Below are 16963 nucleotides of genomic sequence, written 5' to 3'. Positions count from 1 at the left end.
TTTTATTTACTTCAGAACATCTTTATGGACACAAAAGACTAACTTCCTACCGTGTGTCAAACACCTTTGGAAACATGTCACATTTGACAGTTTCATTCTGGAGTCATATTCACAGACCATTTGTATGAGTGGTTCTTGCATGAGGCCCATTGTCCATTGTGGCCCATTGTGAAGCACGTGAATGAGAGAAAATGTTGGCCGAAAACCTAATTGCCCCAGAACTGTTAGGGTGCAGAAAAGTTGTCGCTATATGAGTCTCTCTCTCTCTCTCTCTCTCTCTCTCTCTCTCTCTCTCTCTCTCTCTCTCTCTCTCTCTCTCTCTCTCTCTCTCTCTCTCTCTCTCTCTCTCTCTCTCGTACATCAGCTACTGCTGTTCAGATCTGGATGAAATTAAAATGCTATGACATCATATTTATTGTGTAATGTGGAACATTACATGTGATACTACACAGTACATACCACAAGATATACATGTTGTGTCTTTGTTATGGTATGGTTTCATAGCTGATAGTATTATATGTCAGAAGTAGTAATTAAGTGTTAAACCTGTTTGCTAGCTCCACTATCCCCCCTCCCTTTATAGTGCGTTTGTCTCTCTGTCCTGATCTCTTTCTTTATATCTTTCTCTATGAAACAGCGAGACACCAACGGACCCAAACGTCACCGCTGTCAGCAGTGTGACAAAGCATTCACAAGACGTCAACACTTAGAGAACCATCAGAGAGTTCACACTGGAGAGAAACCCTACCGGTGTGACCAATGTGGGAAGAGTTTCTGTTATTTAAGTACATACAGTTTACACCAGCGTACCCACACTGGAGAGAAACCCTACCGGTGTGACCAATGTGGGAAGAGTTTCAGTCAGTCAGAAAATTACAGGCGACACCAACGTATTCACACTGGAGAGAAACCATACCACTGCGACCAATGTGGGAAGAGTTTCAGGGATTCAAGCGTATATAAGGCACACAAGCGTATCCACACTGGAGAGAAACCATACCACTGCGACCAATGTGGGAAGAGTTTCAGTGCTTCAAGTGTATACAGGCAACACCAGCGTATCCACACTGGAGAGAAACCATACCACTGCGACCAATGTGGCAAGACTTTCAGCCAGTCAAGTATATACAGGCGACACCAGCGTACCCACACTGGAGAGAAACCATACTGGTGTGACCAGTGTAAGAAACATTTCACTCGGTCATCTTACTTGAACAACCACCGGTGCATCTAAACTGCTGAAGAGCACCTCCACTGTCTGCAGGAGGAACAAGCTTCTCTCTGTCCAACCAACCCAGGAAGCTCAAGCATTCAGGGGCCTCATTTTTTTTTTTTTCATAAATGTATTTATTCATTTAACAGGTACAATGAAATACAATGTACATTAAGGACTCATTTAAAAAAAAAAAATTTCCCCACCCCTGGTCCCACATAGAATTTCTACGGATACAATAAAAAAGAATAAATAATAATAATAAAAAACAAAAACCAACCCTTCCTTCTTAACATAGTGGTTAAGTCAATGATAAAACAAAAGAACATGCCAAACGACAACACTGTAAATGATTTGAAATGTATTAACATGTATTGACAGAGTGTGCATCAATGGTGAGTGCTTCACTTGTCCTGTAGTGTCTTTAATTTAACTATGTAATTAATCATAGGGCCCCAAACAGACTCAAATTTTCCAGATGACCCCCTCAGGTTGTACTTAATTTTCTCCAGGTTTAAGAACATCATGAGGTCTTTGAGCCATAAAGATACTTTGGGGGCAAATGGTGACTTCCACTCCAACAATATTCTTCTACGTGCTAATAAGGATGCAAAGGCAATACTGTCGTTTGTTTTCCTCCTAATTATTTGATGACCTGGTAATACTCCAAAAATGGCCATTTCTGCACACAGTGTCAACACCATGTTTAAAGCCTCAGCAAGGTGTTTGAAAATAGCTGTCCAGTAACCTTGTAGATGAGGACAAGACCAAAACGTGTGTCGTGTTTGCTGGTGACATATGACATCTATTACAAGTATCTGTGACACTGGAATATATTTTGCAGAGTTTGGAGTTGGTAAAATAGATGCGATGGACAACCTTAAATTGTATCAGATTGAGCCTGGAACAAGACGTACTGTCATTCACTCGAACTAATGCACCATCCCAGTCATTGTCATCTATAACTTTACCAAGTTCATCTTCCCAATCTTTTTTGATTTTATCAAGAGAGGCCTCTGTGAGATGGGAGATTAAGGTGTATATTTTTGAGATGAGGACCTGGAAGTAAGAATAGATGAGATTTTGGGAGGTAAAATTCAGAGTTCACTGAAGCTACAGAAGACATTGTCAATGTAAAGGTCCCTTTGCCTGACAAGGCCTGACCTCTGCCATAGAGAAAAGGCCATATCAGTGCCGCGAGGGAGAAAGAGATGGTTATTGCGAATGGGACTGTGGTTAGACAATCCCTGGAGTCCAAAAGCACATCTAAATTGAAACCAGATTCTTAAAGTGGAAACAACAATTGGGTTACATGTAAACTGGGTTGGCCGAATGGGCAGTTTAGATGAAAGCAAAGCCAAAAGTGAAGTAGGACAAGATTTGGCTTCAAATTCACACCAACTTAATGTCGGTTCCTGGATCCAGAGTCATTTTGTGTATATTGGCTGCCTAATAATAGTTTCTTAGTTTAGGAAGCGCCAATCCACCAACAGATCTATGCCTTTGTAAAAACTCTCTCCTGATCCTGGGGGTCCTGCCTTTCCATAGAAAAGAGGAAATTAGTTTGTTTATTGTGCGAAAAAAGGATTTGGGTAAAATGACTGGCAGACATTGGAAAAGGTACAAAAAGCGTGGAAGCACATTCATTTTAATACAATTTACCCTCCCAGCAATAGTTATATGCAAACTATTCCACCTTTCCAGGTCCAATTTAAGCTTGTCAATTAAGGGTGGGAAATTGTTTTTGTAAAGATCTGATAATTGTCGACAGATATTCACACCTAAATACTTGAAATTGCTTCTAGACATCTTAAAGGGAAGTACTTATCAGGGATATGAAGGGCTAGATTGTTTACAGGAAAGCATTCACTCTTTAAAAAGTTCAATTTATAACCCAAAAAAGTTCCAAATCTGTTTAGCAATTCGATTGTCTGGGGCATGGTAGATATTGGGTCAGAAATAAACAATAATAAATCGTCAGCGTATAAAGAAAGTGTGTGTTCCGAACCACATCTGAGAATTCCTTGACTGAAACTGGCAGATTTAAGCGCGACAGATAAAGGTTCGATCGCCACGGCAAATAACAACGGGCTCAAAGGACACCCCTGGCGAGTTCCTCTACCAAGTGCGAAATATTGGGATTTCATCCCATTAGTCCTTACGGAAGCCTTAGGTGAAGAATATAAAAGTGTTATCCAGGATATAAATTTAGAACCAATGCAAAACCTCTTAAGGACCTCAAATAAATACTCCCACTCCACCCTATCGAATGCTTTCTCCGCATCCAAAGAGACCACCACTTCTGGTGTCTCAGTGGATGCTGGAGAGAAAAGAATATTGAGAAGGTGACGAATATTAGAGAAGGAGTGTCAGTTTTTCATAAACCCGGTTTGGTCTGGTGATATAATGTTTGGCATGACCGATTCAAGCCGTAGGGCTAATGCTTTAGCTAGAATTTTATAGTCCGCATTTAAAAGAGAGAGGGGGCGATAAGAGCTGCAATCAGAATTTTCTTTCCCTGGTTTTAATAGTAATGTTATTGAAGCCTCAGTGAGAGTTTGAGGCAAGGCTCCCCGGTCCAGAGAGTCACTGAACATTTTTAAAGGAGGGGGGGTTAATTTATCAATAAATTTTTTATAGAACTCTATTGGATAGCCATCTGGACCAGGGGCCTTGCCACTTTGTATTAGTTTAATCGAGTCTGCAATTTCACTAGGTTTTAGAGGTTGATCCATCTCACTCACATGAATAGGAGTTATGGATGGAAATTCCAGGTTGTCAAAAAACCTTATCATGTCTGTATCATCAGCAGGGGATTGTGAGGTATATAACTCAGAGTAGAATGTTTTAAAGGTTTCATTAATGACAGATGGGATTACTGTGAGTTCACCTGAGGGGGTCCTTATTTGTTTAATTTGCTGGGATGCCGATTGGCTCTTAATTTGGTGTGACAAAAGACGTCCTGCCTTCTCACCATGCTCATAAAGAAATCTGCACGATTGTAAAAGTAACTTTTCACTCTCTTGCGTTAAGAGTAAATTGTAGTCCATCTGAAGATTTTGCCTTTCTTTATCTAATTCAGGGGATGGAGACACTGACAACTTGCTGTCCAATTCTGTTATACTTTCCATAAGCTGTTCCTGTTTTTGTTTTTTCAATTTTGTTTTGCCTTGCAGAATAAGATATTATCTCTCCTCGGACTACCACATTTAATGTCTCCCAAAGTAGAGATGGGGATATGAGGTCAGAGTTATTAGTTATAAGGAAATCATCAATCAATTGTTTCACAGAATCTATCATCACTTAACAGTGTGCAATTCAATCTCCAGGGGGGGCGTGTTTTTTGTAAGAGTATGAACGAGAGGTCAGGTAACAATGGAGCGTGATCAGATATCACTATAGTTGAGTATTCCGTGCTATTGACAGCAGAGAGAAAGTAATTATCAATAAGAAAGTAATTGATTCTTGAAAATGTTTTATGGACCTGAGAGTAAAAAGAAAACTGTTTTTTATTAGGATAAAAAAACGCCATGGGTCCATACTTCCTATTTGGTTCATAAATGATGAAATGGCTTTGGCCATTTTAGAAGGGGAATCCCGTTTTCGACAAGACTTGTCTAACAATGGGTCCATTGCACAGTTAAGGTCACTACCTAAAATTAAATGGTGGGAGTTTAGATCAGATAAAAATGAGATTACCTTTCCAATGAATGCTTCATCATCCCAGTTGGGTGCATAGAGATTGACAAGAACAACAGCGACATTATTGAGGGAACCTGAAACTATCACAAAACGGCCCTGAGGGTCAGCTATAACATTAGTTGGGCTAAACTGTATTTTTTTATGTGTTTTAATGTGTATTATGCTGTACCCCTTGCTTTGCTACTAAAATTGGAGTGAAAGGTTTGGCCAACCCATGACGCCTTTAACCTATGATGATCCTTGGTGGTCAGATGAGTCTCTTGTAAGAAGGCAATTTCGGTTTTAAGATGTTTTAAGTGGGAAAATATTCTACCTCTCTTGACTGGGCATTAATCCCTTTAACATTCCAAGAGACAAATCTTAGACATGCTCCTCCATGTTTTGTTACATTAGCCATAATCAAACATTAGGGTATATGAAGAGGTAACATAGTGCCTTGTTGAAGGAAGGAGAGGGAAAAAAACAAAAATAACAAAGACAAAAACAAAAACAAACCTAAAAACACCCAAATTCCCCAAAAAGAAAACTCTCAGAACAGAGAACAAATAAACACACCTAAACATTCCTAAGCTTGTTCTAAGAACTAGAACTAGCAGCAGGACCCCAAAAACAGTGTCACTTCCGTATGACATAAACCTGTAACCTTTAACATTCCTGAGCAGACAGGGCTCCTGTATCTGCAAATATGTCTGTAATGTAAAATAAACAGTGCAACTTAATAGAGGGAATTAGCAGAGGGCAACAGCTCACCCACCACAACACCTGGATTACAAAAGAAGTAGCCTATGACAGCCATGCCTAGACCATACCAAACAGACAAATAAAAATGTTACAGTAGTAACTTCAAAGAAAAGGAAATTGCAATGCAACTGCTGACTGTCAAATATATCCATACCTCACACTGGTTCCACACCAGGTTGTTTAGTTGCAAACAAACTTGGAGAGACGTTAAAGACCATTGTCTTTCAGGCTCTGATGTCCGGGTATACTCTTAACTCGGAGCCGCGGCAATCCAGTTTGTGTTGCCTGGCCCATCTTAAAAATTTATCTTTCTCCTGGAAACGGAAGAATTTGACGATAAAAGCCCTCGGTTTCACCGCGCCGACATCTCCCGGTCTGGGACCGAGGGAGCGGTGGGCTCGCTCTATCTCCAGAGGGTTGTTGAAAACACCGGGACCCGTCACCCCCATTAGCAAATCGGACACAAACTTTGTCGGGTCCTGATCCTTCTCGCTTCCCTCGGGTATGTTAATTATCCTCAAATTAGAACGCCTGGACCTGTTTTCGAGGTCATCCACCCGTTCCAGGAGTACCGTGGTTTGAGACAGTAGAGATTTAATAACGGCTTCCATCTCGGTGAGTTTTTCGAAGTTTCCACCCACCAAAACTTCAGTTTTAGTGAGACGGTTGTTAAATGATGTCACTTGTTGTCCCAGTGAGTCAACCGACAGCTTCAGGGATTCTGTTGATTGTTGTATCAGGATAGCCATGTCGGCTGTGAAGCTATCATGCTGTTTACTGAGTAGAGCCTCCAGGTCGTTCTTGGGTCAGCGTTGCTCCCGCTGTCGGTAGGTAATCGTCCGCTGCCAGCCGAGGCGTTGGCGGCCATGTTAGCTAGCTTAGCCGAAATGCTCGAAGCTCGAGTTGCTGTTGTCGGCTGTTTCTGCTTTGAGTTGCTCATTGTGCCGCAGCACCCTTATATATAAGTGCAAAAATGTGAATCGGTCGAAGAAGTGCTGACAGTTTGCTAGATTTGGAAAGTATATGAAAAGTTTAACCGGAGCCCCCCGCTCACACGTCTGCTCACTGCCTCATCAAACCGTAAGTCAGGGGCCTCATTTATAAAACATTGCGTAGATTCCACATGTAAAAGGTTACATTCACACAAAAGAAGAAAGATACCTACGGACAAAAATAATCGGATTTACAAAACTGCATATGCATATGGCAACACAATTTTCCCTTTATAAATCACAATCAACTTGAAATGTTGCACACGTGCACAAGCCTCTTAACTCCCACAGTTAACCATAGAAGGTTAATGAAATGCCCTGAATGAATACTGATGTGCATGTAAATGTGCATCTGTAGTGAATGCACCCACATCATCATTGTCATCCCACATCTGGAAAGGTCCTCTGCATCCTGTGTGAGCCTCTTCCCTGATAACAGATCAGTATGCTGCTGTACAAAGGCAAACCGCAGTAACTACACTTTTGGTCAAAATTGAGTTAGGATCATATTTGGGCTCTGTACTTATTTGTGTACTTAGATTATTTATCTTGTGGCAAAGTGTCTGGGCTGAACTAATCACCATTTTAGAGAAAAAGGACTGTCAAATTTGCAATAACTACAAAATCCATGAGAAAACAAAGGCAGACCGCAGTATGGGAAGTTATTGCACTCTGGCTTGGTTTCACCGCGCTCCAGCTGCAGTTACTACGACTTCAAGCTATGCAGTAACGCACTATCCAGTGGAAAACTCATGGTGGAACTTGCATTAAAAAACAAATACCCAGATAATGGTAAGAAAACTGGCAAGCCAGCATTACATACATAAAATCCAGGCTAAGTTAACAGCACTGTCCTCTGCTGTTAAAGCAGAAATAGCCACCGGCTCACGTCATCTAATAGACTGAAAGAATTATCTGATTCCTACCTGCTCCCTTGGAGACGTGCTTGTAAATCCTCTCTGATATCTCAATGATAATCCTTCAGTCAGTTCAACACCCCGATTCATTCTTCTTGATTGGGACATTACCACACAACGTGGCTAGCTAACCCAGCTCAAACGTCCCTGCCAGCTATCCTAGCTGGCTAGTTAGCGCTAGTTTCAGTCAAGTCCGCGATCTGTCTTCTAAAATGTTTTTGAAGCGGGGGAAGAGGCAGCTGTCAGCTGGCATGGCTTGAAAATTGTGTCAACATTGAATTGATGATTATTATAATGCTGAGAGGAGCAGAAACTACACACATGATGCTGACTTACTGACTGGAAATGCCATGTAACCTATCAAAACATCACTGGCTCACCGTCAGTCTAAATGATGTGAGATGACTGATGAATCCAACCTGCAACTTGACAACACTCATATTCTCTTCTTTTAGCCCAGCTCCTACGCAGTAAATGTAGTTAATTTATTTTTATTCAATAATCATATTTATATTCTGATTCTGAAACCTGATTACTTCATTGATTAATTTTACAGATATAGGGCATTTCTGAATATATGTGACCATTATGTTATATTTAGTTTTCTATTCTGAATAAAATGGAAATATATTATTAATATTTTATATTACCCAGCACCTGCCCCACTCTTCCCCCACATCCCTCCTATATCTTGTTAATGAACTAGCTGGTTTCAAACAATTTCCATGAAACTGATAAAATAAAAAATAGTACAAATGCATAGATATTGGTAGTTACAGCACTTCTCCTTTGCATAATCCATACAGTTGCATCAGGTGGTACAAAGGCAAAGTGCAGTAACTGCATTCTAGGGGTCATAGGTCAAATTTATGGTCAGTGTTTATATATACAAAAATTTACTTTATAATAATACAATACTTGAGCACATTATCACTTGTCTACATATAACCGATTTTCCTGGACTTTGGATAAACTTTAAAGTGATTTTTCACAGTTTCACTGTTTGCGTAGTTACTGCACTTTGTAGGGCAGTATGGTGGGGGGTAAAGTGGTTGGATCCTAAAAGGAGGCCACGGACCTCTCTGTAAATTACTTGTCACCCCTCACAGGTGTCACCCCTAGTCACCCCTCACAGGTGGTACTATCACCACTACTACTACTATTACCCAGACTCGGTAAACAAGAGGATAATCTGCTTCATCTTCCAACTGGTGAAGTGTGCCTGCTACATCTGCCTGACAAACACACACACAAGCGCCTGTTCAGGGTGCGTGTCCCTTGCCTGCTACGACACCGCAACTCAGCTAACCCGCTAAATTCAACTCCGAACAATCATCGGATCTTAGCTGGTTCATATCTTCCATTGTCCCGATTTGTGCAATTGTGTATGTTGATTTCATTAGCGTATGCTCATCTATTCATGTTATTCATTCACCACATTTCAATCGTATATCTACCTCATATATGTTTGTTTAGTTGCTTCACTCATTATTGAGTGTCTTAGAAATAAATCTATTCTTTCACATAAAGTCCTCTCCTGTGGTCATTGTGTGGGTTTAAATTCAAGCAAGCTTGGAATTCATTCCTTCAGATGAGACCTGTTGATATTGTCTGTTATCTGGTGCCCATTCTTTAAATTCTCATTGAAGCTAACTCTAAATTGTTTGATATCAGATATCCTCAATACTTATCAGCACTACATTTGTCATTCAATTCTCTGTATGAGAAAATGGCAAAGCTGGAGCAAGATGGAAAAGAGAAATTTGTTTGGTGCCCTCAGTTCACCAACCAAAAAAAGTCCCAGCAGCAGTTTGATCTTTGTGCCAGGTGATGTCACCTTCCATAGAGTACAAGAGGTGGTGACACCACCTGGTACCACCAGCCAATAGCAGATAGCCAGTGCAGTACCCTGCTTTTCACCATTAGGTGTCAGGCTTCACCACAGATTTGGGTGGGGTTTAGTTACTCTTTAATGACAGGTGGCAGTAACTGGAGCATTGCGTGGGGTCTTTATTTGGTTTCCAAAGGAGAGTGATGTATATTGTATAGTTGTATGATTGACATATGGTATTTTATGTGATACAGTATGGTAGAGTTGTGAAGGGTTTTGGATATCATTTTGAGAATTCCATGTAGAACTCTGCTGGGTAGCTGTCTGGTCCAGGTGGTCATGAGATGAAGTGCTTTCCTAAGTTCTTCTGAGAGGAGTGGTTTGTCCAGGTTGTCTGATTGAGCTTTGGATAGTTTAGGTTGGGTCTTCTTCTGGTAAAGGTCAGGGGTGTAGAGGTTGGAAAAGAAAGATCTGAAAGTGTTGTTAATAATGGAGGTGTTTTGTGTAATGTTCCCAGAGGCATCTGTGACCTGAACCTTTCAATCACCAAAGGATCTTGGTGGTTTCTTCTAAAAATTATAATGGCACCTTGATCTATTGGCTCCTCTTTAAAGAAAGGAGCAGCCATTTCTTGAAATGACTTCATGAATGGGCTAAGTTTAAAAAGGCCTGATCATAATCCAGATAACTCTGACTAAACCTGCATTTTTGTAGGATTGAGGTTGAGGAGATTAAGTTGGTCTGGTGACAAGTTAGACAAAATTTTAAGTTTACTTCAAGGAACAGAAAATCCCGGGCGTATGTCAAATTAACATCAAAATTATCCAGCTAACTCAGTTATCCATGTTCATGGAATGAGGCCCTGGACATTAAATACAGCTGGGTTTACATCAGCCATAAGACAAACTAAAGCACAACTATAATGGAATCTATGAGTAATCAATCCAACTAAACTAGAACTGTAGATTATATAGATTGAATCCATCAGCAATTGGATCAGACTTTTAAGTCACTGGAGAAGAAAGCATTGATACTTATTTTTGTGTTTGTGTTTAGAAACACACACATTATTTGTTGAACCAAATGTTAGCTGTTCTCTGTAATTCCAACTATTCTAAATGAGATTACTTTTAATTTTGAATTTTTTGAAAACTTTTATCCAGGTAGCTCAGTGGTTTAAGGCGCGTTATATGTAACCAGGATGTCCTGTGTTTGAATCCGACCTGGGGTCTTTGTCGCACATCGTCTCTCTCCCTCTCTCTCTCTCTCTCTCTCTCTCTTTCTCTCTCTCCCAACCTTTCCTGTCTCTCTCTACTGTAAACTATTGAATAAAGGCTAAAAGAGGAAAAATCTATTCTATCTTTTACACCAGTGGTTCTGAACCTATTTTTACTAATGTTCCCTCTCTCTGATTTTTTTCAGCCAAGTACCACTTTCACCAGCACAAAACATTTGGGAACAAAGGAAAATGAATATAAATGAATGTGCATGTTATATGGCAGTATAAACAGGAACATTAAATGGGTGGTGCAATTATTTACAATTTAGAGGGATTCATGGGCTTGTGCTTAACATGATTTTTATCATTCTGGGTGGCAGGGAGGCAACTGCAGTGATCAGGCTCTTTTCCAGACAGAGTTTGTTTCTTTGCTTCGTTTGGTAACCCTTAATTTTACAGGTCCCTAACAACGTATGAACTATTCCTAACTAGACGTTAACAAAAAAAATAGTACACAGTAACGTGGCTGCATTTTTTGTAAATAATTATACAACATTTTTGCGTTCATATGTATTTACATGGTACCGGACCTGTAATATGAAGTGGGTCTATTTTCTACAATTCAATAGTAATTCATATGTATTTACATGGTACCGGACCTGTAATATGAAGCAGGTCTATTTTCTACAATTCAATAGTAATTCATATGTATTTACATAGTACCGGACCTGTATTATGAAGGGGGTGTAAGTGGACAATAATTCATACAATGTGACCATGTTTATTTTCTTTATTGGCATTTAGCCTAAATGGTACATTTAAACGGGACAGCATCTTACATTTCATACAGACCAGACCATAAAGTGCTGGGGGATCAATTTTACAGATTTTGGGGCTAATTCATGAAACTCAACAGTCAAACAGAATAGTGGCACGCAAATTCTGCACCACGGTAATATTCCCTGATTCATAAATTTACCACACAAAACCAAAAAAACCTCAAAACCAACAAGTTAATTAAGCTCTACATAAGCAACACCTGTCCGCCTGTGTGTCAGTGGGCAGCAGAGACACATTAGAACGGCAGATGAACCTCTTCCTCCTCAGTCACTCCTACTGCTGTAACTGCAATTTTGACCATAAACCGAATGTTTATCATGTCAATTACTGAAATTATAAATTGGCCGCTGGTGATTGTCAGCTGATGAAGATCTATCAAAACGTTGTAAGATAAATATATGGGAGCATTGGCAGCAGTGTGCAGCGTTCTCTTTCTTAAATACTTTGCTCTACTTCACTCCAACACCTGCTAAAATATTTATGGGATGTGCGTATGGTCATCTTCTCTTTTTTTATCATGATATACTGAATCAAATCAGATGGAAACTGGCATTCACAACCGCTATCACAGCCAGTGTGTGAGTCATATTTATTAAACATTTTCACGTTTCCAATGATAATTAATCCCCCAGGACACAATGTGACTTTATCTATTGATTTTTAAATAATTTACATTCATTTTCATTAGATAACATTCATTTTTACAATATACCGTCTGACTAGAGCAGGTGGTATTTTTTGCGGCGCGGTGTGCTTTTATGAATCGCTTTCCCAATATGTAAATGATCAAAAGGGGTGGAAGAACGGGGAAAACGGTAACGCAAATAACGTCCCAATATTTCACGTTTATGAATGAGGAAACACCCTACCGTGACGGTATCTGCCCCTAACGTCACGCTAAACCTGCCAGTAAGTTTTATGAATGAGCCGAACACCGAAGCTCCGAAGTGTGATTCAAACTCGGAAGTCCTTTCAACTGAACCACTGCTTCGGAGCGTGCTTCGTTATGGAAAATGTCACATGAATGATGACGTCCAAAGCAGACACAGCTTCATTCCCTCAGTGAATCACATGACTGCTTCCATTTGCCGAGTAGCGGGTTTGTCAGGTTTGAAATGTATTGGCAGCTTTCCCTATACAATGAACTGTAAGAATGAACAAATCATGGGTTGTAGTAGTAGCAGTGCTTAATTTGTAAATGATGAGGTCCCGGAACACCAAGTGGTCGGTGTTCCCGCAAGTCGGTCTGGAGGGAAAAGGTTCCGAAACATATCAAGACAACAAGCGCATTAGAGGCACGGTGGTACTCAGTGCAGCCATATAGCTTACTGTACACCAACAGCCTAAACATTACTAAATGACTGACTATATGACCTTAGAGCTCCAACTACTGGGGACCTATAACAATATTTGATTATTGCATAGGATACATAATGCTCATTTTGTCCAAAACAATGGGTTTTTACAAGCCTGCCCTTCAAGAAGTGGACTAAATATATAACCGCGCTGTGCACAACATAAAAATGCCTACATACTTGGCTATGAGACATCCTAATCATACATAAACACATCAAGGAAACTGCAATGGCTTCAACCATTTACCAGACAAATTCTGGCTCGAGTAGTTACGCATCAATATTCAATACAAATACTTTCATAGGATATCTATTTTGAATGTAGGAAACAATGTCAGCGAATAATAAAGTGACAGCAATAAAACATATCATGGTCATGCCATGCAGCTAGAAGTAGACCTAAATGCGACACTCAGCTGGACCGCACTGGTTTTGAAATGCCCACATTGATGTGAGGCTTACAGCCCTTCACGTCAACCAATTATATTACCAATTATTTCTGGACACTCAACATAACATTCGCAATTGCCCACATATTTAACTGTGGGACTTACAGGTCCGCACTCCAAATATTTTCTGTTTTAATCTATGCAAATATGAATTTAGATGTTATTGTCCCAGCAGAGAACTGTAACGAAAAAAAATTAGCCAATTCGGTTTTTGGAAGGGAGGGGAAAGGAAAAGTCAACTATTGGGATTATTACATGATTATTACAAAAAACCCAACTTTCATGCCACCAGAGGTGCTGGGTCCACGCAAATAAGTACCGGAATGCAGGTAGTCCAAAACCGCGAGGTGCCGGATCCTGTTCCGGCACCTCGCGTTTGGCACAAATTAAGCACTGAGTAGTAGGTATAGTTGTCGATGTGGAGAGTCGATTAGATTGCATTTATTTCTTTATCATGATGGAGCCAGAAAGAAACAGGACCTGCCATTCCCCAGCGTGGGAATACTTTGAAGTGATCCTAACAAGGTTGCCATATTACCCAAATGCCTTTGCCTTCCGGTTTAAGTGGTGGTGAGCAGATGTTGCAGTGAGTTACTCTCTCTTAAACCTTACCTTAAAAGTGGCTAATTAATGCACTTCATGGTGTATTCAAATCATGAAGTGAATCAGGGACACATTCTTGTCACATAAGCCTCAACATCACATTTCATGTTTGGCCAGTAAAATCGGTCTCTGGCTAGGCCCAGGACCCTTTCAGTTCCCATATGACGCATGTCATCATGGAGGTGCTTCAAGACAATAGACCGGTACTGATCAGGCAAGACAAGCTGACTTCTCTGGCTAGTTTTTCTGTATAGCAGACCATTTTTGAGGTGAAGTTTCTCCCACTGATGTCGAGGTTTCCTTGCAAGACCACTAACTCCCCTCCTGATTTCACCAGTCAGAGTATTGGTAGTCTCTTTCAGTCTGATGACTTGGCTGATGGCAGGATCTCCCTGCTGAGATTTCATGAGCTCATCATGGCTTATTGTTGGGAGCAGCTCTGATGACTGTGAGATTCTGCTAGTTGACCGACCCATCGGTGGCCAGTGGCATTTAGCTTAGCGATGCTCATCACATAGGTTAACAGATTGTTATCCGTATACACAATAAAGTGGGGCGCATAGAATAGATAATCTTGGAATTTCTCACATATAGCCCACCTTAAAGCCAGAAATTCAAGTTTGAGTGAGGGTTGTAATTTTGTTCTGCAGACGTCAGTGTTCTGGACCCGTATGCGATGACTCTGAGCTTACCTCCCTGCCGCTGGTATAGCCCAGTACCAAGCCCTCACTCTGATGTGTCTGTGTAACACAAAAGGGAGATTGAAGTCAGGGTAAGCAAGTACTGGTGGACTGGATAGCAAATGTATGAGCTGGTCTAGGATTCATTGGTGCTCTTCATTCCACTGTATAGGGGTCCTGAATGACAGCTGGGTCCCTTTTCCCTGTCTGGGCTGTGGCAGCACAGTGGCAGTGTTTTTCACCTGCAAGAGCTCATACATTGGCTTGGCAATCTTAGAGAAACCCTGTATGTACGTCCGATAATAGCTAAGGAACCCTAGTAGCTTACGCAATTCTCCTACAGTGTTTGGGGTTTTACCTCTCAAGGCCTGAATGGCTTCCACATCCTTGGGGTCAATCCGAACTCCATCAGCAGAGACCAGCCTTCCCACATAACTGACTTATTTCTGGAAGAGTTCACATTTGGATGGCCTGAGCTTAACGCCGTGGCGTTGAAGAGCCCTTAGGACGCGTGTCAATCCTTCAACATGATCTTCAAATGTCCTAGCATAGCAGAGGATGTTATCCAAGTATGGGATGCAGCAGTCATCTTGTAAGGAGTCGAGCATTTCCTCTAAGCTCCTCTGAAATGCAGCTGGAGCATTCGAAAGCCCAAAGGGGATGCGCACCCACTCGTACAAACCCCATGGAGTGATGAAGGCTATCATATGTCGCGGCCCCTCTGCAATGAAGCCTTGATGATAGGCTTTTCCTTGATCCAAAATTGAGAACCAGTTGTACCCCCCAAGCGTGTCAATAAGATCTTGAATACGTGGTAGGGGGTGTCTGTCTGGGACTGTCTTTTGGTTCAGAAGCCTGTAATCAAAACATAACCGCAAGCTCCTGTCCCAGGCGTCGTTTCCTCTCAATCTCCTAGCTTGTTGTTTGGTGACCTGCCTTAGGAGTGCCACATCGGTGTCTGTAGGGTCTTATAGGAGGGGCTTTAACTCTCACTTAATATCATCATGCTTCTCATTCAAACCCTGATAGACTGTGCGCAGGAACACATTCTGCACTGTTTGGGCCTCATACTTAATATCTGAGTCTGTCTGCCATGACGTAAATATCACCTTTTGTTTAAGCCCCATCATTCTGTAGAGAAACTGCTGTGGTGTTTCATGCTCGTGCTGTTTGGTGTTAATCAGTTCCTGGAACAGTTCAGTACTACTTTCGTAGAAAGCTCCTTAGCTCTGCTACTGTCTTTTCATCTTTGCTAGCAAGCATGTCCTTGAAGTTCCCAGGCTTGATGATACGAAACACTGCTCGGATGATTTTGCCCTCAGTGTGCTTTTCTCTCAGTCCTTGATTAATCTGTTTACTGATATTGCTGTAACTTATATCCGATGCATTATCGCCAATTTGTCCACCATGAATTTTAAATTCTTTCCTCTGCAGCAGAGGAAGGTCTTTGAGAGCGATCATGCTTTCAGTGGGGTGAGTGGAATGTTGGGAAGCTTTTGAATGAGGTGACTGCATGACCCGTCGCTGTGGGTGGGCCTTAGGGGGCCGGGCCCGCCCCCAAAAGTGCTAGTGCCCCCCCCCACTGGCGCCCAGATATAGTTTGAAAATTACTTTTTTTTTAAATTAATTATAGTATTTTTCTGTTAAAAAATTAAAAATATGTACTAACTTTATATTCCTTATAAATGAAGACATTAAAATAGAGAAACAATGGTGTGTTTTTGTTTGACGGGGTTCTGTTATGTGAGCAACAGCCTATCATGCGCGGCCGTACTGAAAAAGGAAGTTACGCCAATGTAGCGGTTACCGCGCAATTTCAGTTGGGAGTCGAGCCGAGCTGTTTTTCCCAGTAGGATTGCTCTTGCTATTTGCTTAACAATGGACATTACAGTGTTATCGATACTGTGCAAGGAGAGATGGATGCGCGTTTTGGAGAGCGCAGTAGCGAGCTCATTGGCGCGCTGGCTGTTTTGAACCCAGAGGCCGAAGATAATTTCATGGATCCATCGAAGGTAACCCCTCTCCTGAGATTAGCTGGCACTGAAATGGTTGAATCGGAATATGCTGTGGCTTGTGAGTTCCTGGTGAAGAAGATGACAGAGACCTCGATTCCCCCCAAAGATGGAAAATGGACAATAGCCAACATTTTCAGTACATTCCACCGTGCACTCCAGGCCATGCCGACTGTCATCACAGCTTATACCCTTGCCCTAACTTTGGGGGCCTCTACCGCAATGTGTGAAAACTCCTTTTCAACACTTAAAAACGTTTTCTCCGAGCATCAGCGTAGTATGTTGCACAAACGCAAGGCTCAGCTTATTCAGCTTGCCTTTGAAAAGGATCTTATACTCACAACTTCAAGGATGAATGGGAGGACATTTTGATGAGAAGATTCAACACTCAGAAACGCCGCCTTCAACT

The 16963-nt window shown here is 41.3% G+C and overlaps 1 protein-coding gene across 1 annotated transcript in view; it reads left to right on the top strand.

Moving 5' to 3' along the window:
- LOC139913262 (uncharacterized) overlaps window positions 1-16963 on the top strand; it is a 51992-nt gene that overhangs the window by 15471 nt on the left and 19558 nt on the right. The window contains exon 3 of the mRNA XM_078291306.1: window positions 638-1224. Coding sequence (XP_078147432.1) covers window positions 638-1224 — 587 coding nt within the window. The remainder of the gene's footprint in view (window positions 1-637; window positions 1225-16963) is intronic.

The sequence above is a fragment of the Centroberyx gerrardi genome, chromosome 22 (genome assembly GCF_048128805.1).
Source record: "Centroberyx gerrardi isolate f3 chromosome 22, fCenGer3.hap1.cur.20231027, whole genome shotgun sequence".
In the NCBI taxonomy this organism is placed as follows: Eukaryota; Metazoa; Chordata; class Actinopteri; order Beryciformes; family Berycidae; genus Centroberyx; species Centroberyx gerrardi.
The sequence above is the reverse complement of the archived record's forward strand: the minus strand, read 5'-3'. Positions and strand labels throughout refer to the sequence as shown.